The 22594-nt window shown below is 43.0% G+C and overlaps 2 protein-coding genes across 2 annotated transcripts; both read right to left on the bottom strand.

Moving 5' to 3' along the window:
- Positions 1 to 11550: 11550 nt before the first annotated feature.
- Positions 11551 to 13818, bottom strand: LOC146548474 (uncharacterized). Its single transcript, XM_085262916.1, has 2 exons — positions 13709 to 13818; positions 11551 to 13614 (listed from the first exon to the last, which is right to left on the bottom strand). Exons 1-2 carry the CDS (start codon positions 13816 to 13818, stop codon positions 11760 to 11762), a joined length of 1965 nt encoding a protein of 654 aa, XP_085119042.1. The 3' UTR covers positions 11551 to 11759.
- A 4907-nt stretch (positions 13819 to 18725) lies between these two features.
- On the bottom strand, positions 18726 to 20852 carry LOC146548473 (uncharacterized). The gene is made up of 2 exons (XM_085262021.1): positions 20740 to 20852; positions 18726 to 20645 (listed from the first exon to the last, which is right to left on the bottom strand). The coding sequence occupies exons 1-2, from the start codon at positions 20850 to 20852 to the stop codon at positions 18935 to 18937; spliced, it is 1824 nt and encodes a 607-aa protein (XP_085118147.1). The 3' UTR covers positions 18726 to 18934.
- Between the last annotated feature and the right edge of the window lie 1742 nt (positions 20853 to 22594).

The following is a 22594-nucleotide window of genomic DNA, read 5'->3' as shown; positions in this document are numbered from 1 at the left end:
CAAGGGTAGATAAGAGTAGATCACAACCATGACAAACTGAAACACAGGGCTTAAATACATCGAGGGAGCAATCAGGGAATGGACAACAGGAGGGAGACACAGCTGGGGCAAATCAGAACTGACGAGACAAGGAAGCGTAAACTGAGCACACTGAGATAAGACAGAGACCTTCAAAGTAAAACAGGAAACACATAACACAGACTGAACAAAGACACAGACTCACATGCAGGCACTACAACAGAGACGTGGGACCAGGGCAGACAGAGACACTGACTGGACACGGGGATATAGCAACTAAGGATTACACAGAGACAAACCATAAGACATGACTGTAACAAAAACCCAAAGACTAGAAACTGTAAATAATATAATAAACTCAAAAACCGGGTGTTACATAGATGTTTGGCACATTTGGCAGTGCACACTTGTGAGACTTGCGTTGATTGCATGGATACCCTTTCTATGGATGCCCATTATTCATATTTGTTTACAGCTTGTGTCTAAGCTCACTGTCTAGGCAGAGTGTTCTACACAGCAGATAGTGCACAGTGAGTAATACATAATTCACTCAAACATACCTCAGGTTATTCTTCTGGTGTTATTAGAATAGAATAGAATAGAATAGAATACTCCTTTACTGTCACTGTACATTTACAGCATGAATGGGGTGCAGGAGGAAAAAAATATAAATAGTACAGACATCAGGAATAAAGAGCAAACAGAAGAAATAGTCAAGAGGAATATGTACAGAATTACACATTAAAAGAAAAAGTGCTTTGAAGTAGTGCAAAAGACTTGATCTGCATGTGAGTGTCCTGAATGATGAGGGTCACTCAGACCATGGATCAGATTAGTGAGGTCGTGGGCAGGGATGGCAGTAGTGTTTGTTGACAGTCTGAATGGCCCAGAGGAAGAAGCTGTTAGTGAGTCTGGAGGTTTGGGGCCTGCCTGACTAACCAGAAGGCAGCGGGTCAAACGGGTAGTCGGCAGGCTCACCTGTGATAGCCCTGGTTTACCTGATACAGGAGGATCTGGCGAATGCCTCCAGGTGTGTCCAGGTGATACTTTTGGTTAATGACCCTCTGTGCAGCCTTCCTGTTCTCAGTCGTGGTTCCTGAACACCAAACACCAGGCAGAAGGAGAGTATGCTCTCCACTGAGGAGCGGTAAAGGCTAGCAGCAGCTTCTGGTCCAGGTTATTCTTCCTCAGGACACGGAGGAAGTGCAGCTGCTGCTGGGCCTTCGTTACCAGGCTGATGGTGTTGTGGGTCCAAGAGTGGAGTGGACCTGTCTGTGCCTCCTGAAGTCCATTATGAGTTCTTTGGTTTTAAGGACATTCAGCTTCAGGTTATTTTCTGTGCACTAGCTGGACAAGTTTTTAAAACATAAAAATAAGTTTTATAAGAAGTAACAGGCTTAGATTGTCTAAATAATTGTAATTTCTTTTTATAATTTCTGTTTTCAACTCCTTTTTCAGGAGAGAATTTCAGCGTTCTCACACAGCAATGGAAGCACAAGCTAAATAACTGAGGTCCTAAAATTGGTCCTTCCAGCACTCTAACTGTACAGACGTGTTCATTTGGACACAATGAATGCGATCAGCTAATTAAGATCCAATTACTGAACTGATTTACAGAGTCAACTGCTTTACACAAGACCAAAACTACTGCACCCACAATCCCTCCTTTATCAAAGTCCCAACTTTGATAAAGGAGGGATAAAGTAACAACATGCAGTTTCGGTCGAATGCTCTAAATCCAGACAGGGTTTGTCTTTCTGTATGTTCTTTCAGCTGCTTGCTTTACTTTTTCAATAACCTCAGAAAAGCCCAGGTAAAATCACTAAATGTTTGTTTCCAGCTTTATATACTGGAGGAACAACTACATTTTTAAGGACAAAGAGAATTACGCCCTCTAAATAGCTTCATTTATAATTTGAGTGGCAACTGCCAAAAGAGGATCTTTTGTCTTTGAGTTCTTCAGTAATGTAATCATTTTTTTCTGTTACCAACTTATCCACCAGTTTAGATTACATTTTTTTAATTGCAGGTACAGCATCTTATATATGTATATGATGCTGTACCTTGCACTGAAGTTTGAAGTTATTCTAACATATGGAACAGCAGTAAAAACAGCATTTCAGAAAAACTAGCTGAGCAGGTTTAATCTGGCCGGTCTCCAAATCTTCAGTAATATGAGGAGCGGTTACTGAAGCGTGACACTGAAGCTGCTTCTAGTTACATAAACTTTCAGCCACACCTCAGAGTTTAGTCTACGCATTAACAGCTGCTTGGAATTAGCAGCTTAAGCATTTTCCTCACGGTAGACTCGAGGTGGTTGAGTCTTCACTGAAGAATGCCACACGACTAAGCTGTAGTGCCTTTTCACTGTGCAATACTTTGTTAATATCCAACAGTACAATAGACTTCAATACGTGAAATGTGCCATTCCCTTGTGTTCTTATTCCTATTTATTCTATTTATCCCTGATAAAGTAAAATCAAAATGTACCATTACATTAAGAGGAGCAAAATGAAATCAAAATAGGGAAATTGTGTATGAAGAACATGACTGATAACTGTTGTGTCTTAAGTTTTGTTATAACACAGATTGCATTACAAGGGGGGAAATTGAGTTTTAAAATGAAGGTTTTGTTTCTAGGCAGCTCTGAATGGAGTCAGGAGTTTAAAAGATTTAACATGATGATTGAACTGATTTTATTTCTGAACACAGGTTTGGAGGTCCAGAGGACGGGTACTCAGAGAGGAGAATTGCTGAGGGTTTTTTAGATTATTTTGGATTTAATTTGAAATAAGGGGCTTTATAATCATTTTATGACTTTTGGGGTGTTTTGATAATTTAGATACGGTAAAACAGGCTGTTACGGCCGAGACCGTTTTGGACGAGTGACAGGACTCAAACGCAGGACGCCGAACAGCTCGTAAGTAGATTTTAAGAATAAAGTTTAATGTTTCCACAAATATTCATAAACAAAAGGTGAGAGTAGACAAGTACGACGTTCCACCACTGAAACTAAGTAATGATCTGGTCCGGGTCAGAGAGGACAGCTATTCCAGGGATTGGACTGGAAAGCAAGTCACATTTGATCCAGGAAAAGGTCGGGGTCACTGTAACAGAGTGCAGATGTTCAGATACGGATAAGGAGACATATGAATATGTTGCTGATTCAGAATTCTCCTTCGTACTGCGTACTTGCCAAAGGAGGTCGGAGATGACGTAGAGGGGTGAGTAGTCCGGGTGTGAAATCCAAAAAACTCCTGGCGTGGAGGCAGAGAGGCAGGTAGGTAATTTGGGTAATAGCCTGTGGGACTGCTAGATGGTCCAGCATCCAAGTAGGTGCTCTTCGACAGGGGTTGACAGTTGGGTGTAGCTAAGAGAGAGGCGCACAAAAGACAAACATACAGTGAGGCAAAGCGATTCACAAAATACATAGGGAATGATGGTGGTGGCCTGCACTGACTGATGTTAGCAGAGAATCTGGCGAAGAGAGATTGAGTACGCTGGCCTTATGAGTCCCCGGCTAAATTACCCACAGGTGTAAGCGATCAGCAAAAACACTGAGGCCCCTCCCCGGGGTGGAGACGCCGGCTCGGAGGGAGACACACTGGCACACACCCGGACCATGAAAGAGGCAGAAATTGTTATTTTCATTTTTAAGCTAAAGGATTAAAATGAACTGAATCCTGTTCATAATAAGTTGAATACCAATCTTAAAGGGAAACTGTGGGACAGCTTGAATAAAACATATGCTTTGTAGAAAGGAAGATTTGTGGAGTAAAAATGTTTGATTTCTTTTTGATTTCTAGAATAAGCGGTTATCATGCACACTTACAGTCACAGACATGACATAGATTAGTTTCTGGGGTAAAGATGAAAAACAGTTTGCTTTGTCTTTGCTTAGCAAGAAGTAATGCAGAAGGTGTGGAAATAGGCCTGCTCTGAATAGGTCGACAGGAAGGATATGAAGACTGAGACAGAAAAATGTGGGTGAGCTTGCAACTGAATGTGCGCCTGCAAAATAAATTTTTTTTTTATTTTTGTACAGGATGTTTATGATCAGATAAGAGAAGAAGAGAGCTTCTTAAAATTGTGTCAAAAGTGTCGCTTAACCAAATGAATAACATTGAAGATTATTTATGTATAAATGATTTTTTATACACACATTGCAATCGTGCTCATAGGAGTTGTCACTCGGTAAAGTGAAGGTCAAAAACGTCGTTCAGCGTGACTGACTGAACTGATATATTGTAGGGAGGACCCTGAGTGCCGATGGATGAATGCCAACATGCTTATACACATAATGAGGCTGATCCTTTTGATTAGAGAGTCCCGAACATGATAGGTTGAACCAAGTTTGAAGAATTAAGAGAACAATTGATGAACATAATAGGTTATGGAGGCGTAGCAGGGAAAGTGTTTGTTTATTCTTTACAGGAGATTCCAGAACCAGAGCAAAACCATGGCGAGAATCCAGGAACCAACCAGAGGAAGGGGGACCCCGAAAAGAAGCACAGCACAGAGAACCACAGTACCAGCAAATGTGTTGTTTAAGAGACTAAAAGCTTGTTAGACACAGGTTGAATGTGCGCGTAAAAGTAATGAAGAGTAATGAGAGGGACTTTAGGAATAGTTTGCAGGATTTCTATGTTATGTAAATTGCCCAAGAATAGTGTTAAGACCGGATATATGTTACCCCTAGAGGGGGTGAAAACCAGGAGTAAATTTTACATTTTAACTCTATAGAGGCCTTTTAATAGGATAAAGTTAATTATACATGATTGGATTTTATAGTGAGCATTGAGGGAAGTCAGAAGTGCGGTTAAATTGTGACTCTGGGGTCAAAAGCGGATGGTAGGAAGAGAAGCAATGATAGCTCACAGCCCAGCGTAAACGCGAGGTGCTGTATAAGGGCGTGATTTATTTGTTTGATTTATTTGTTGTGGATACAAGTAACTACGCCATAGTAATAAGGGAACATTGAAAGGGTTGGGCAATTGAAAGGTTTCATTTTTGATATGATTTCTTTTGTTATATTTTAGCTATTATTCTCACATGAAAGTAAACTTAATGGGAGAAATTAGGAATTATGTTTCTGGTTTCTTGGGAAACACGAAAGGGGAAACTGTTGGGATTTAAATATACAATCTGAATGCTTATTTGCTGATTATATGTATAAGAGAGGCCCAACTCTGAGTACAGTCTGTGCCAAAAGTACTAACAGGAAACTGCGTGCTTTTGCAGAGAAAATAGGAGCTGCAGCCAGAAAGTGAAACTAAGCAGAGTCTTTGATCGAAACTCAAAGTGTGTGTGACGTCTAGAGGAAGTATATAAATAACTAGGCTTCCTGTTTGTGCTTCAGACCGGTACATGACTTTTCTTTTTATGTCAGGATGTCATGTTGAGGCTTGTTGTTTCTGTGTGACATTGATGACACGCCTCACAAACTAGAACAGCCTTTATTAAATCCATATATAACGACTGAATGGAGGCTGGAGTGGATACTAATCATCATTGTGCTTTTACTTAACAAATGAGTCACCTGAACATAAAACATCTTCATTAAACATTAATAAATATTTATGTATTTTATGAGAGCTAGAAGAAAGAAGGGTGGAACTTCAATACTGTCCTGGATGCATGCCGACTATAGTTTATGGCCAAAGACTGTGTGTCTCCTCCTTGAATCGCTACCTTATCGTGGTGGAGGGGTTTGTGTGTCCCAGGGATCCCAGGGGCTATGTTGTCTGGGGGCTTTTGCCCCCTGGTAGGGTCTCCCATGGCAAACTGGTCCTGGGTGAGGGACCAGACAAAGAGCGATTCAGAAGACCCCCATGAAAAGAATATCGAGGGAACAGTTTACCCTGCCCGGGATAGGGTTACCGGGGCCCCGCCCTGGAGCCAGGCCCGGGGAGGGTGCCCGAGGGCGAGCGTCTGGTGGCCGGGCCTTAGTCCATGGGGCCCGGCCGGGCACAGCCCGAAGAGGAGACATGGGCCCATCCTCCCGCAGGCCCACCACCCGCAGGAGGCGCCATAGGGGTCGGGTGCATTGTGAGCCGGGTGGCGGCCAGGAGCGGAGGCCCTGGCGGACCGACCCCCGGCTGCCAAGACTGGCAATAGGGACATGGAATGTCACCTCTCTGGTGGGGAAGGAGCCTGAGTTGGTGCGTGAGGTTGAGAGGTACCGGCTAGATATAGTTGGGCTCACCTCTACGCATTGTCTGGGCTCTGGAACCAGTCTCCTGGAGAGGGGCTGGACTCTGTCTCAGTCTGGAGTTGCCCCTGGTGAGAGGCGGCGGGCTGGGGTGGGTATTCTTATATCCCCTCGGCTTGCTGCCGGTACGTTGGGGTTTTTCCCGGTGGACGAGAGGGTTTGTTCCCTGCGCCTTAGGGTCGGGGAACGGGTCCTGACTGTCATCTGCGCTTATGCGCCGAGTGGCAGTTCGGAGTACCCAGCCTTCTTAGAGTCCCTGGGGGGGGTGCTGGAAGGTGCTCCACCTGGAGACTCTGTTGTCCTGCTGGGAGACTTCAATGCTCACGTGGGTAACGACAGCGAGACCTGGAGGGGCGTGATTGGGAGGAACGGCCTCCCTGATCTGAACCCGAGCGGTGCTTTGTTATTGGACTTCTGTGCTAATCACAGTTTGGCCATAACGAACACCCTGTTCGAACATAAGAGTGTCCATAAGTGCACGTGGCACCAGGATGCTCTAGGCCGTAGGTCGATGATCGATTTTGTAATCGTATCACCAGACCTGCGACCATATGTTCTGGACACTCGGGTAAAGAGAGGGGCTGAGCTGTCAACTGATCACCACCTGGTGGTGAGTTGGATCAGGTGGCGGGGGAGGACGCTGGACAGACCTGGTGCACCTAAACGCGTAGTGAGGGTGTGCTGGGAACGTCTAGCAGAGGCCCCAGTCCGCGAGATCTTCAACGCACACCTCCGGCAGAGCTTCAACAGCATTCCGAGGGAGACTGGGGACATTGAGTCCGAATGGACCATGTTCAGCGTCTCCATTGCCGAAGCTGCTGCATTGAGCTGCGGCCGCAAGGTGGTTGGTGCCTGCCGTGGTGGTAATCCCCGAACCAAATGGTGGACACCAGAGGTGAAGGGAGCCACCAGGCTGAAGAAGGAGGCCTATCGGGCTTGGTTAGCCTGTGGGACTCCGGAGGCAGCCGACAGGTATCGACAGGCCAAGCGGAATGCGGCCCGGGCAGTGGCTGAAGCAAAAACTCGGGTGTGGGAGGAGTTCGGAGAGGCCATGGAAAAAGACTTTCGGACTGCCTCGAAGAGATTCTGGCAAACCGTCAGGCGTCTCAGGAGGGGAAAGCGGTGCTCTACCTGCACTGTGTATAGTGCTGGCGGAGCGCTGTTGACGTCGACTGAGAAAATTGTCGGGCGGTGGAAGGAATACTTCGAGGACCTCCTTAATCCCACTGACACGTCTTCCGGGGAGGAAGCAGAGTCTGGGGATGAGGGGTGTGACCCACCGATTTCCGGGGGCGAGGTCACTGAGGCAGTTAAACAACTCCTTGGTGGCAGAGCCCCTGGTGTCGATGAGGTCCGCCCCGAGTTCCTGAAGGCTCTGGACGTTGTAGGGCTGTCTTGGTTGACACGTCTCTGCAATGTTGCGTGGAGATCAGGGGCAGTACCTGTGGACTGGCAGACCGGGGTGGTGGTCCCCATCTTCAAGAAGGGGGACCGGAGGGTGTGTTCCAACTACAGGGGGATCACACTCCTCAGCCTCCCCGGGAAAGTCTATGCCAGGGTGCTGGAGAGGAGGGTTCGTCCGCTAGTCGAACCTCGGATACAGGAGGAACAATGCGGTTTTCGTCCTGGTCGCGGAACACTGGACCAGCTCTTTGTCCTCTCGAGGATACTTGAGGGTGCATGGGAGTTTGCCCAACCAGTCTACATGTGTTTTGTGGACCTGGAGAAGGCATTCGACCGTGTCCCTCGGGGCGTCCTGTGGGAGGTGTTGCGCGAGTATGGGGTGTCTGGCCCATTGCTACGGGCCATTCAATCCCTATACAACCGTTGCAAGAGCTTGGTTCGCATTGCCGGCAATAAGTCGGACTCGTTCCCGGTGGGTGATGGGCTCCGCCAAGGCTGCCCTTTGTCTCCGGTTCTGTTCATAATTTTTATGGACAGGATTTCTAGGCGCAGCCAAGTGGCGGAGGGCTTTCGCTTTGGTGGCCTCAGAATCTCATCTCTGATTTTTGCGGATGATGTGGTTCTGTTGGCTTCATCGGGTGAGGGCCTCCAGCTCGCACTGGAGCGGTTCGCAGCCGAGTGTAACGCAGCGGGAATGAGGATCAGCACCTCCAAATCTGAGGCCATGGTTCTCAGCCGGAAAAGGGTGGAGTGCCCACTCCGGGTCGGGGATGAGTTCCTGCCCCAAGTGGAGGAGTTCAAGTATCTCGGGGTCTTGTTCGCGAGTGATGGGAGAAGGGAGCTGGAGATCGACAGACGGATTGGGGCTGCGGCTGCAGTAATGCGGACGCTGCACCGGTCAGTCGTGGTGAAGAGGGAGCTGAGTGTAAAAGCGAAGCTCTCAATTTACCGGTCGATCTACGTCCCTACCCTCACCTATGGCCACGAGCTGTGGGTAGTGACCGAAAGAACGAGATCGCGGATACAAGCGGCGGAAATGAGCTTCCTCCGAAGGGTGGCTGGCCTCTCCCTTAGAGATAGGGTGAGAAGTTCGGCCATCCGGGAGGAGCTTAGAGTAGAGCAGCTGCTGCTCCACATCGAAAGGAGCCAGCTGAGGTGGTTCGGGCATCTGGCAAGGATGCCCCCTGGGCGCCTCCTGGGCGAGGTGTTCCAGGCATGTCCCACCGGGAGGAGGCCCCGGGGCAGACCCAGGACACGCTGGAGAGATTATATCTCTCGGCTGGCCTGGGAACGCCTTGGTATTCCCCCGGACAAGCTGGAGGAGGTGGCTGGGGAGAGGGAGGTCTGGACCTCTTTGCTTAGGCTGCTACCCCCGCGACCCGACCTCGGATAAGCGGATGAAGATGGATGGATGGATGGATGGACTGTGTGTATTTAATGCCAGTTTAGGTTCATTCTTGAATAAATTATTGTGCTTTTAAATTTCCAACAACATCTTCCTGGAAGGTTTAAACTCACTCACAAAAGTGAAGAACATTTCTGTGCATTGGGTGTGTTGCTGCTTAAATGCATCATCAGACATGCAATAAACTGTAATAGACTGTGCTGTCAGTCAGCTTGTTGGTATTTACCAGGAGATTAAAAAAAGCTCCTGGTTCTGATCACTGACGCCAGCAGCTGCTGCACACATGAATCACCTCTGTGCAATATTTAGCAAAGACTTCCTGCAAAACATTTCCTGTAAAAGTAACTTATGTTGACTGAAGCTTACCTATCAAACTGGTGGAGAAAGTCAGTCATAAACAAGAAAAGAAATTCTGGAGTACCACTGTAAAATTCTTCAAACACAAAATAAATAGTTCAAATAAAGTCGTTTTTGCAATATTTTGAAATATTACTATAAACATATTTATGAACTGACACAATTGTGTTTTCCATTGTGAAGCTTTTATTGGTGTGTGTGCTCACATGTTAGATTTACAAGACGGTGTGATTTTTTCATATTGCTATCACCAAATATATCGGTCCGAAATTACAGATCCGGATTCTTTTTGATGGGAAGAAACACTAGTGAAAGTTATTTTCTGAATTATAATTAGAGGATATTTGGAAACTCCAGCATTTTGCTATATTTGGATTTGACTGTATTTTTGCTTTTCTCGTACAATTTGTCATATTGGCTCAATCGATGATGAAAGTTAAACATTAAAGTTTTCTATATGCTTTCTTTCGCAGTAGTGTAAAACTCAAATACAGACCACTCAAAAAGGTCCAAAATTGAACAAATGTTTAAAATCATTTGCTGCCGACAGAAATGATGAGCTAATGGAAGTGGACTGATAAATGAAATGGATGCATGGCTGATAGACACTGCTCGCTGCTGAATAAAAATGATTGTGGTATGGCAGTATGGCTAAACAGGTGTTGTCTCAAAGCACAGGAAGAATTGTAACAAAATCTTAAACTATCACCTATCTGGGGTTTTGGACAGTTAATTATTAGAGTAAAATGATAAGCTGAATGTTACCAAGGTCCAATTCACAATGGGTTCAACATGTGAACATGAAATGTGTTGTGGAGTTTTGAGTCCGTCTGACAGAGTTCTGGCTCCACCACTCACAGACTACGTGGTGCTGAAGTTTTAAATCAGAGTAATGCTTTCTTGTTCTTTCCAGTCTGCCTACATTAGGCTACCTGAATGCAGATTTCACTTCAAGGTTGTGTGGTAAAAGTGTCATGGCTGACTGGTAGTTTCAGCTGCAGAGAGAAACTGTGATGTTTTATGAGCCAGCGACATGTGATAACATCAGCATCCAGATAATAATGTGCAGGTGGAGTAATGGTAGATATCGTCCTGGTTAAAGGTGTGTGCAGACACAGCTTGAATGCAAGTGTCTCTCTGCTTTTGTCCTCCTGAAACAGCCAACAACACTGACTGTTGCAGTGCTGTTTCACACATGCTCTGTGACATTTTTCAGAAGTGACCTGCTACATTTTACCGCTGTGACTGTGAACAGGTTCAGTCCTCTAATTAGAATTCTCGTACCTGCAGTAAGATTCGTATTGGTCTTCTTTGAGGTCTCGTTTATTTAAGGGGAAAAGTTGTGTCAGTTACCTGTTGCATTAAAGTGTGATGACAACAGGTCCTGACCAAATGTCCATATGTGGGAGTGAGACGCAAAGTTTCTGCTTACATCACATTCTTCTGCACCTCTGTGGTTGTAAAAGCAGCTGTATGTGAGTGTCAACTGTTAGTTGTGTTAGATTACCACTGTCAAGTTTAATAATCAAATTGGATATTTGAGTTGATTGTTTACATTACAAGGAGATATCAGACCCCATAAAACCACAGTCATATACTCTGGATTATCAGAATCACTCATTTTTATCCTTATCTACTCTTTTTTGTCTCTGTGTGTTTATATACCACTGCAGCATGTCACTCAATTTTCTCCCACAGTTTGTGTTTACCTGTTTTGTCTTTTTCTGGGTGGTGTTATTTTTTTCTCCTTAGCTTTCCTCATGTTGTGCATTTTCCATTGTTATACCTCTCTGACCTGTCTTCCCCATGTGATGTTTTCGTGCAATGTATGTATGGTCAGAGGGTATGATGGCGCCGCCATTGCGTGCAAATGGTCGGCAGCCTTAACATGAAATTTCCCACTCGTGGGACTAATAAAGGCATCTCATCTCGTCTCATCTCATCTTCCAAATACTGCAGGGTCTTTAATTTACAACAGGAAACATGATGAAATAACTATTGTGATTTGCAGAAATATAAACAAAGCTGAATATAACTCAGTATTAACACTGACTATTGTAGAGAAATGATTATTATGAGAAATTATTCTCATCTTTAAAAAGTCAGGAGACACTTATTAATCAGTGCAAAAAGACTTTATTTATGATAAGCTCAGTGTTGAGATTGTAGACATCACTATATTTTTAATATCAGTCCTCTGATCACACAAGTTTGGAACACACAAACATCAGGAAAACATTTAACAACTTCTCTCTGATAGATATAAATAAATAAATAAAACCATAATAAATAAGAATAAATATATGATTAAACATTTGGTTACTTAAACATTTCAAATCGTCACAGGTACTTCAGTTTGTTGCTTCATTTGGAGGATGTGAACTTAAGAAATGTTAAAAACATGATCTGAGTACATGTGACGACAGAGCCAGAAATACTGTAAGGAAGCTGATGTTGTTGAGAATAGCAGAGGAGGTGGTTGTTGCTGTCGCTGCAGTTATGGTTGTTGAAGCAGCTGTAGTTGTTGTCGCGGCAGTTTTGGTTGTTGTTGGAACAGTTGTGGTTGTTGTTGCTGGTGTTGTTGTTGTTGTCGCTACAGATGTGGTTGTTGTTGGAGCAGCTGTAGTTGTTGTCGCTACAGATGTGGTTGTTGTTGGAGCAGTTGTGGTTGTTGTCGCAGCAGTTGTGGTTGTTGTTGGAACAGCTGTGGTTGTTGTCGCTGCAGATGTGGTTGTTGTCAGGGCAGCTGTGGTTGTTGTTGGAGCAGCTGTGGTTGTTGTCGCAGCAGTTGTGGTTGTTGTCGCAGCAGTTGTGGTTGTTGTTGGAGCAGTTTTGGTTGTTGTCGCAGCAGTTGTGGTTGTTGTTGGAGCAACTGTAGTTGTTGTTGGAGCAGCTGTGGTTGTTGTTGGAACAGCTGTGGTTGTTGTCGCAGCAGTTGTGGTTGTTGTTGGAGCAGCTGTGGTTGTTGTCGCAGCAGTTGTGGTTGTTGTTGGAGCAGCTGTGGTTGTTGTCGCGGCAGTTTTGGTTGTTGTTGGAACAGTTGTGGTTGTTGTTGCTGGTGTTGTTGTTGTTGTTGCTGCGGTTGTTGTTGAAGCAGCTGCAGTTGTTGTCGCGGCAGTTGTGGTTATTGTCGGAACAGCTGTAGTTGTTGTCGCTGCAGTTGTGATTGTTGTTGGAGCAGCTGTGGTTGTTGTCGCTGCAGTTGTGATTGTTGTTGGAGCAGCTGTGGTTGTTGTTGCTGCAGTTGTGATTGTTGTTGGAGCAGCTGTAGTTGTTGTCGCTGCAGTTGTGATTGTTGTTGGAGCAGCTGTGGTTGTTGTTGCTGCAGTTGTGATTGTTGTTGGAGCAGCTGTAGTTGTTGTCGCTGCAGCTGTGGTTGTTGTTGGAGCAGCTGTGGTTGTTGTCCCTGTAGCTGGTGTTGTTGTTGGAACAGCTGTGGTTGTTGTCGCTGCAGATGTGGTTGTTGTCGCTGCAGATGTGGTTGTTGTCGCTGCAGTTGTGGTTGTTGTTGGAGCAGCTGTGGTTGTTGTCGCTGCAGATGTGGTTGTTGTCGCTGCAGATGTGGTTGTTGTTGGAGCAGCTGTGGTTGTTGTCGCTGCAGTTGTGATTGTTGTTGGAGCAGCTGTGGTTGTTGTCGCTGCAGTTGTGGTTGTTGTTGGAGCAGCTGTGATTGTTGTTGGAGCAGCTGTGGTTGTTGTCGCTGCAGTTGTGATTGTTGTTGGAGCAGCTGTAGTTGTTGTTCGAGCAGATGTGGTTGTTGTCGCTACAACTGTGGTTGTTGTTGGAGCAGCTGTGGTTGTTGTCGCTGCAGCTGTGGTTGTTGTTGGAGCAGCTGTGGTTGTTGTTGGAGCAGCTGTGGTTGTTGTCGCTGCAGATGTGGTTGTTGTCGCTGCAGATGTGGTTGTTGTCGCTGCAGATGTGGTTGTTGTCGCTGCAGTTGTGGTTGTTGTTGGAGCAGTTGTGGTTGTTGTTGGAGCAGCTGTGGTTGTTGTCGCTGCAGATGTGGTTGTTGTCGCTGCAGATGTGGTTGTTGTCGGGGCAGTTGTGGTTGTTGTCGCTGCAGATGTGGTTGTTGTCGCTGCAGATGTGGTTGTTGTCGCTGCAGTTGTGGTTGTTGTTGGAGCAGTTGTGGTTGTTGTTGGAGCAGCTGTGGTTGTTGTCGCTGCAGATGTGGTTGTTGTTGCTGCAGATGTGGTTGTTGTCGCTGCGTTGCAGCAGGCTGTGTAGAGGATCTTACGTCATTTTCATATTTCATCACATTAACCACATCTTTATGAATAGGAAATTCTTTGACAAATTAATTTTTTTCCTACCAACAACAAGAACGATGACAAACATCTTTGCGATCATGGTGATGCTGATTTTCTGCTCCTGTCTCTGAAAATAAAAATTCACTGTGGTTATTATGATTTAAAGAAAGCATTATTCCTACAATTGCCTTAATTAAGCTTTCCAAAGTTATCTTGAAAAGAAGTTTGAGATCTAAAACTCATAATATAAAAAAGTTCCTATTCAATTACATAATTTAAAATATAGATTTTTTTTCTATAGTACTGTCTTTGTGATAGTCCACATCTCTCAACGAGGTGCTTGTACACGCAAAAGCAACAAGAAGAAATTAAGAAATCATGAAGGAAAGGCTCTGACTATCATGACCTCATTGTTCCTGACTGTAAATCAGAGCAAAAGTCACCACTTCATGTTTATAGTGTTAATCAACTCCAATATTGACATATAATCACTAACCCATTAAATCTATCTATCTATCTATCTATCTATCTATCTATCTATCTATCTATCTATCTATCTATCTATCTATCTATCTATCTATCTATCTATCTATCTATCTACCTGTGTGTGTGTGTGAATGTGTCATATATTATTTATCAAGGGTAATAGCAAAAAACAAAACAAAAACAGAAGCATAAAAAAACCTTCAGAACTTTAAGATAAACACAACCCAACACAACAAATTGCTGCCTAAATTACACCATATGTTGCCAAAAGATCATTTCCAGAAATAAATCTATCAATTCATCTTAAATTCACATGTAGATGTCAGATATATATTTAATATTAGGGTTACTTACATAGTATTTCTTTGCTTGTAAGTCGTCCACTGCAGTGAAAGAAAGTGATGTTCTCTGACTTCATCTCCTCTTTTTATAATCAGCCAACATGAACCTGAGGACAAATATGTGCAGGTGGAGTAATGGTAGTTATCGTCATGGTTTAAGGTGTGTGCACTAAACTTTTATTTACCTGCATCTCTCTCCTATTGTCCTCCTGAAACAGTCATCACTTTAATTTTAGCACTTACACACACACAGACACACACACACATATTTGTGACATGTTTTGACGTGAGCTTCGACATTTTCTCTGTGTGACTATGACTACATTTATGTGATTGTATCTTTATGGCTACATTAGGACTCTATGTGGTCCATAAAAGATGACCATTTTGGATAATAAAATCTGACAGAAGAAAACAAATATTCGGTGATTAGTTTTGGATTAACTAAATCTCACAACTGGCTGACTAGATTTAGACGGAGAATCAACATTTACAGGTTGGTGGTGCTCGGTGGGCAGTCAGCGTCCACATCAAAATAACTCTTCTTTTACACACATTCTAAATATTACTGGTTCATTTACTTGAAATGAAGAAGTTTTCATCAATGGAAATAAGAAGTCAGTTTTAAAGGCATTCTTGCGAGTTGGGAGCTTGCTTTCATTTTCTTCTTGCAACACTTAATGCAGGAAGTCATTCCTCAGTTATCAGAGACACAAGGTGAGACCCGACTAAAAGACACTTACACACTTGTGCTGTAATAAATTGAATATAGCCACCGAGTACCGCTGGCCATGATTAAAAATGCAGGTTTAATGCATTTCAGCATTATGTTCACTTTTCAGACCTGACTGGGTTCATCTTTTGCACCTTCAAATCTTCAAATATACACAGGTATCAAAAAGTGAGAGTAAAGGATGCTTACAGTCCTTAAAGGTGTAAACTTTTATTTCTTTGAGCCTAAAACAACACCAGTGTGAATCAGTCACTTTATGTAAATAGTTTATTTGTAAAGACTTTAGATATACACATCCTTCATTGATCGCACGAGGGTTTATTTTTTTCTGTAACAGCAGCATGATAAAGAGTAAAAAAAGTGCAGCTGCAATAAACCACATATTAGCAATGCAGTTAAAATAATAGTACCACAGATGCCCAGTAAGTGTCTTATACTGTAACACAGGTCAGGGATTTATATATATATATATATACACAACATATTTCTGCTTTGTTGAACTTGTTTTATGAATCTTGCTGATCTGGTGCAACTCTGGAAATTAATTGATGCAGATTTGTTCATTAATTTATTCTGAAGTTATTCCAACACATGGATTTTCTTTTAGTTCTTTGGAGATATGCATATGAACAGCAGCACACACAGCAGTTTATAAAATATAGCTGAGCAGGTTTGATCCCGGCCTTTCTCTGTCGCACAATCAGTCATAAGAGGTGTGGTTATTGAAGCTGCTTCTAGTTGCATAAACTTGCAGCCACACCTCATAGTTTAGTCTCCTGTGCGTTAACAGATGTTGAGAATTAACATTCATTGTTTCTGTACTGAGGTCCAAAAACAGCTTAAAGCATTTCCCAGCATGTACTTGAGATGGTTGAGTCTTCACTGAGGAATGCCACATATCCGTCAAACAGGAGACAACACGTCACACGAAAACCTGTCCTGTGTGACCTTCAGTTCTGTGATGATGCATTTCTATGTTGTGATACAACATGATGTAGGAAAATGGAGATTCTGTTAGGCAACAACACAACAAAACTAATATCACAACATACACGTATGTACATTATGAACTGGAAAAAGTCCCTAGATCTTCAACTGAGGCATCTACAACACAAATAATAACACGTCTTGACCCACATCCGGTCTGTCTCTGGGGCTCCTGAGTGCCCGTTGGGCCACAAGGGGGTGAGGGAGGATGGGGTGCAGTTGATACAGTTTGGGTGGATGTTTGCAGTGACTTATCTCAAACTTACACCAGCCTGGGATCTGTGTGTAGTCTTGGGAAGTCCAACAGGTAGCCAGGGAGTGCTCCACTCTCCCTGTGGTAGGATTTAGGAAATAGGGGTGCTTACTAGCGCTCTCTTTCTGAGGGTAGTCCTCTACCTCCTGGCCATCCCATGCCTTCTCCTCTCGAGGCTTCCTGTGACAACACATTATTCACACAGGCAGGGTCTTGGGGGGGGGGGGGGGGGTGCCTTTATATGGCACCTTACAGCATATATAACTTGTATACAAATGTATATAGCTGTGTGTCTTTTATCTTTTATTCTAAAGTAATTTTAATGTAAAGAATCTACATACTGCTAATGGAGAGATGCCAAACTGCCTTTCATTGTTGTTGTAACAGTGACAATAAAGATCTATCTTTTCTATCTGATTTTATCTTAGCTGGCTGTGCTGTGCGGCCATTTGTTGCTCCTTTTTAATTACGCTATAGCCATTACATCTCTTGACATAGCAACATACACGTAGGATCTTGGGGGCAGGTGCGTTACCCAGGATAGGCGGGGATATTGTCCCTGCTGCTCGCTGCTGGTTGTTGTTTCATTTGTTATTTAAGATATCTCAGGGATAAAATGTGTTGTCAAACTTCTGTGCACTAACAGAAAGGAGAGTTTCACTGGTCTGGCCCACATAGACTCAAAATGAGGTGAGTGTGTTTGGAGATGTAAAATGAGTTTGACCTCGCTGCCGTAAACCCAACAACAAGTCAATGTTTGGGTCAAGTGTAATTTTGGTGGTGTTTTCACTATAGTCAAACCTTGTATTCTAATGAACTGCTAGAGACTGAATTGGAGTAGCATGATCTTTGGTGACTTCTTGATGTTAATGCTCAGAGCTTTTCAGTTTTCATGAAAAGTCTTGATTCTTTGCTGGTAGCATTAAATAAGCAACAGGCGATGTACGTGAGATTTCTGTTGTGGATTTCAAAGGACACACAACTACATGACATATCAGACGATGTCTTCCCGGGACAGGAAGTGACCACCAGCCTACTTCAACTGCAGCACACTTCAACGTGCGCTGATGTGCAAGTTCCCATCATCACTGCTGGCAGCTTTAATTTATTTTACTTTTCAAATGAACTCTACCTTACGTGACTTTAATCTTCAGGACAGGTCGTCATGTTGAGCCTTGTATTGTCTGTGTGACATTGTGAACACACCTCACACACTAGAACAGCCGTTATTAAATCCATATATAAAGACTGAATGGATGCTGGAGTGGATACTAATTGTCATGGTTCTGGGTCAGTTTTGACACAGTATTTTGAGATGTTTTGGTTTGATTTTGTATTATGGATTATTTTCTGATTCTCTTGTTGTGCTTTGTTGATTATTATTACAATTCTATGTTTCAGGTCATTCTGGTTGAGGGGTCAGTTCTTAGGTTCAGTTTCGATGCCCTCATTTTTCTGCATGTTTAGTTCAGTGTCTAGTCTGCGTCTTTGTGTTGTTATTTCCTGTTTCCTGTTTTATTGTGAAGGTCCGTGTTTTATGTGAGTGTATTCAGTTTTGCCTCCCTTGTCTCATCTCGTCAATTACTTCCAGCTGTGTTCCCCACCTGTGTGTAATCTCCTTGTGTTCTTCTGTGTGTATTTAAGTCATGTCTTCTTATGTTGTAGTCGCTGGTCTGTCTGTGAATCTACCGTGTTTCATCCACGTGTTCTCCCTGCTGTCTACCGTCATATGCCTCTGCTCAACCTCCTCCATGTTCGTGTTCATGTCTAGTAGTTTAGTTTTCCCAGTTCAGATTATCTTTAGTTCCGTTTGCCGTTTTCCACTTGTGTTTTATTTTTTACAATAAACGTCCTTCGCACCTCCACGAGTGCCTACAATTGGATCCTCCTTTATTTTTCTCCACACGGCTCATCCCATTTGCCGTGACAGTATTGACCCGCCAGGTTATGGATCCAGCGGCATTCGCCCCACAGAAGGAGCTTCGGGAGCTCATAATCGACTCTGCTTCAAGGTTGAAATTTCCCACTCGTGGGACTAATAAAGGCATCTCATCTCGTCTCATCTCATCTTCCAAATACTGCAGGGTCTTTAATTTACAACAGGAAACATGATGAAATAACTATTGTGATTTGCAGAAATATAAACAAAGCTGAATATAACTCAGTATTAACACTGACTATTGTAGAGAAATGATTATTATGAGAAATTATTCTCATCTTTAAAAAGTCAGGAGACACTTATTAATCAGTGCAAAAAGACTTTATTTATGATAAGCTCAGTGTTGAGATTGTAGACATCACTATATTTTTAATATCAGTCCTCTGATCACACAAGTTTGGAACACACAAACATCAGGAAAACATTTAACAACTTCTCTCTGATAGATATAAATAAATAAATAAAACCATAATAAATAAGAATAAATATATGATTAAACATTTGGTTACTTAAACATTTCAAATGGTCACAGGTACTTCAGTTTGTTGCTTCATTTGGAGGATGTGAACTTAAGAAATGTTAAAAACATGATCTGAGTACATGTGACGACAGAGCCAGAACTACTGTAAGGAAGCTGATGTTGTTGAGAATAGCAGAGGAGGTGGTTGTTGCTGTCGCTGCAGTTATGGTTGTTGAAGCAGCTGTAGTTGTTGTCGCGGCAGTTTTGGTTGTTGTTGGAACAGTTGTGGTTGTTGTTGCTGGTGTTGTTGTTGTTGTTGCTGCGGTTGTGGTTGTTGTTGAAGCAGCTGTAGTTGTTGTCGCTGCAGTTGTGATTGTTTTTGGAACAGCTGTAGTTGTTGCCGCTGCAGTTGTGGTTGTTGTTGGAACAGCTGTGGTTGTTGTCACTGCAGTTGTGATTGTTGTTGGAACAGCTGTGGTTGTTGGAGCAGCTGTGGTTGTTGTCGCTGCAGATGTGGTTGTTGTTGGAACAGCTGTGGTTGTTGTCACTGCAGTTGTGATTGTTGTTGGAACAGCTGTGGTTGTTGTCGCTGCAGATGTAGTTGTTGTCGCTGCAACTGTGGTTGTTGTTGGAGCAGCTGTAGTTGTTGTTCGAGCAGATGTGGTTGTTGTCGCTACAACTGTGGTTGTTGTTGGAGCAGCTGTGGTTGTTGTCGCTGCAGCTGTGGTTGTTGTTGGAGCAGCTGTGGTTGTTGTTGGAGCAGCTGTGGTTGTTGTCGCTGCAGATGTGGTTGTTGTTGGAACAGCTGTGGTTGTTGCCGCTGCAGTTGTGATTGTTGTTGGAACAGCTGTGGTTGTTGGAGCAGCTGTGGTTGTTGTCGCTGCAGTTGTGGTTGTTGTTGGAACAGCTGTGGTTGTTGTCACTGCAGATGTGGTTGTTGTCGCTGCAACTGTGGTTGTTGTTGGAGCAGCTGTAGTTGTTGTTCGAGCAGATGTGGTTGTTGTCGCTACAACTGTGGTTGTTGTTGGAGCAGCTGTAGTTGTTGTCCCTGCAGCTGTGGTTGTTGTTGGTGCAGCTGTGGTTGTTGTTGGAGCAGCTGTAGTTGTTGTCGGTGCAGCTGTGGTTGTTGTCGCTGCAGTTGTGGTTGTTGTTGTCGCAGCTGTAGTTGTTGTCGGTGCAGCTGTGGTTGTTGTTGGAGCAGCTGTGGTTGTTGTCGCTGCAGTTGTGGTTGTCGTTGGAACAGCTGTGGTTGTTGTTGGAGCAGATGTGGTTGTTGTTGGAGCAGCTGTGGTTGTTGTTGTCGCAGCTGTAGTTGTTGTCGGTGCAGCTGTAGTTGTTTTCGCTGCAGCTGTGGTTGTTGTTGGAACAGCTGTAGTTGTTGTCGGTGCAGATGTGGTTGTTGTTGGAGCAGCTGTGGTTGTTGTCCCTGTAGCTGTGGTTGTTGTTGGAACAGCTGTGGTTGTTGTCGCTGCAGATGTGGTTGTTGTTGGAGCAGCTGTGGTTGTTGTCGCTGCAGATGTGGTTGTTGTCGCTGCAGATGTGGTTGTTGTCGCTGCAGTTGTGGTTGTTGTTGTCGCAGCTGTAGTGGTTGTTGTCGCTGCAGTTGTGGTTGTTGTTGGAGCAGCTGTGGTTGTTGTCGCTGCAGATGTGGTTGTTGTCGCTGCAGATGTGGTTGTTGTCGCTGCAGTTGTGGTTGTTGTTGGAGCAGTTGTGGTTGTTGTTGGAGCAGCTGTGGTTGTTGTTGCTGCAGATGTGGTTGTTGTCGCTGCAGATGTGGTTGTTGTCGCTGCGTTGCAGCAGGCTGTGTAGAGAATCTTACATCATTTTCATATTTCATCACATTAACCACATCTTTATGAATAGGAAATTCTTTGACAAATTAATTTTTTTCCTACCAATAACAAGAAGAACGATGACAAACATCTTTGCGATCATGGTGATGCTGTTTTTCTGCTCCTGTCTCTGAAAATAAAAATTCACTGTGGTTATTATGATTTAAAGAAAGCATTATTCCTACAATTGCCTTAATTAAGCTTTCTAAAGTTATCTTGAAAAGAAGTTTGAGATCTAAAACTCATAATATAAAAAAGTTCCTATTCAATTACATAATTTAAAATATAGATTTTTTTTTCTATAGTACTGTCTTTGTGATAGTCCACATCTCTCAACGAGGTGCTTGTACACGCAAAAGCAACAAGAAGAAATTAAGAAATCATGAAGGAAAGGCTCTGACTATCATGACCTCATTGTTCCTGACTGTAAATCAGAGCAAAAGTCACCACTTCATGTTTATAGTGTTAATCAACTCCAATATTGACATATAATCACTAACCCATTAAATCTATCTATCTATCTATCTATCTATCTATCTATCTATCTATCTATCTATCTATCTATCTATCTATCTATCTATCTATCTATCTATCTATCTATCTATCTATCTACCTGTGTGTGTGTGTGAATGTGTCATATATTATTTATCAAGGGTAATAGCAAAAAACAAAACAAAAACAGAAGCATAAAAAAACTTCAGAACTTTAAGATAAACACAACCCAACACAACAAATTGCTGCCTAAATTACACCATATGTTGCCAAAAGATCATTTCCAGAAATAAATCTATCAATTCATCTTAAATTCACATGTAGATGTCAGATATATATTTAATATTAGGGTTACTTACATAGTATTTCTTTGCTTGTAAGTCATTTCTTTGCTTGTAAGTCGTCCACTGCAGTGAAAGAAAGTGATGTTCTCTGACTTCATCTCCTCTTTTTATAATCAGCCAACATGAACCTGAGGACAAATATGTGCAGGTGGAGTAATGGTAGTTATCGTCATGGTTTAAGGTGTGTGCACTAAACTTTTATTTACCTGCATCTCTCTCCTATTGTCCTCCTGAAACAGTCATCACTTTAATTTTAGCACTTACACACACACAGACACACACACACATATTTGTGACATGTTTTGACGTGAGCTTCGACATTTTCTCTGTGTGACTATGACTACATTTACGTGATTGTATCTTTATGGCTACATTAGGACTCTATGTGGTCCATAAAAGATGACCATTTTGGATAATAAAATCTGACAGAAGAAAACAAATATTCGGTGATTAGTTTTGGATTAACTAAATCTCACAACTGGCTGACTAGATTTAGACGGAGAATCAACATTTACAGGTTGGTGGTGCTCGGTGGGCAGTCAGCGTCCACATCAAAATAACTCTGATTTCTCTCTTTTTTGTCTTTTCTTTTACACACATTCTAAATATTACTGGTTCATTTACTTGAAATGAAGAAGTTTTCATCAATGGAAATAAGAAGTCAGTTTTAAAGGCATTCTTGCGAGTTGGGAGCTTGCTTTCATTTTCTTCTTGCAACACTTAATGCAGGAAGTCATTCCTCAGTTATCAGAGACACAAGGTGAGACCCGACTAAAAGACACTTACACACTTGTGCTGTAATAAATTGAATATAGCCACCGAGTACCGCTGGCCATGATTAAAAATGCAGGTTTAATGCATTTCAGCATTATGTTCACTTTTCAGACCTGACTGGGTTCATCTTTTGCACCTTCAAATCTTCAAATATACACAGGTATCAAAAAGTGAGAGTAAAGGATGCTTACAGTCCTTAAAGGTGTAAACTTTTATTTCTTTGAGCCTAAAACAACACCAGTGTGAATCAGTCACTTTATGTAAATAGTTTATTTGTAAAGACTTTAGATATACACATCCTTCATTGA

Source organism: Mchenga conophoros, linkage group LG22, assembly GCF_057382185.1.
Source record: "Mchenga conophoros isolate Kocher_MC1m ecotype Shallow Benthic linkage group LG22, M_conophoros_male_GT1.1, whole genome shotgun sequence".
Taxonomy (NCBI): domain Eukaryota; kingdom Metazoa; phylum Chordata; class Actinopteri; order Cichliformes; family Cichlidae; genus Mchenga; species Mchenga conophoros.
The sequence above is the reverse complement of the archived record's forward strand: the minus strand, read 5'-3'. Positions and strand labels throughout refer to the sequence as shown.

Bases quoted from the DNA above. Each gene is read 5' to 3' on its own strand.
- LOC146548474 (XM_085262916.1), bottom strand. From the start codon at position 13,818: ATGCTTTCTTTAAATCATAATAACCACAGTGAATTTTTATTTTCAGAG. The intron at 13,615-13,708 runs GTAGGAAAAAAA...TCCTCTACACAG, and splicing joins TGTCATCGTTCTTGTTGTTG to CCTGCTGCAACGCAGCGACA.
- LOC146548473 (XM_085262021.1), bottom strand. From the start codon at position 20,852: ATGCTTTCTTTAAATCATAATAACCACAGTGAATTTTTATTTTCAGAG. The intron at 20,646-20,739 runs GTAGGAAAAAAA...TTCTCTACACAG, and splicing joins CATCGTTCTTCTTGTTATTG to CCTGCTGCAACGCAGCGACA.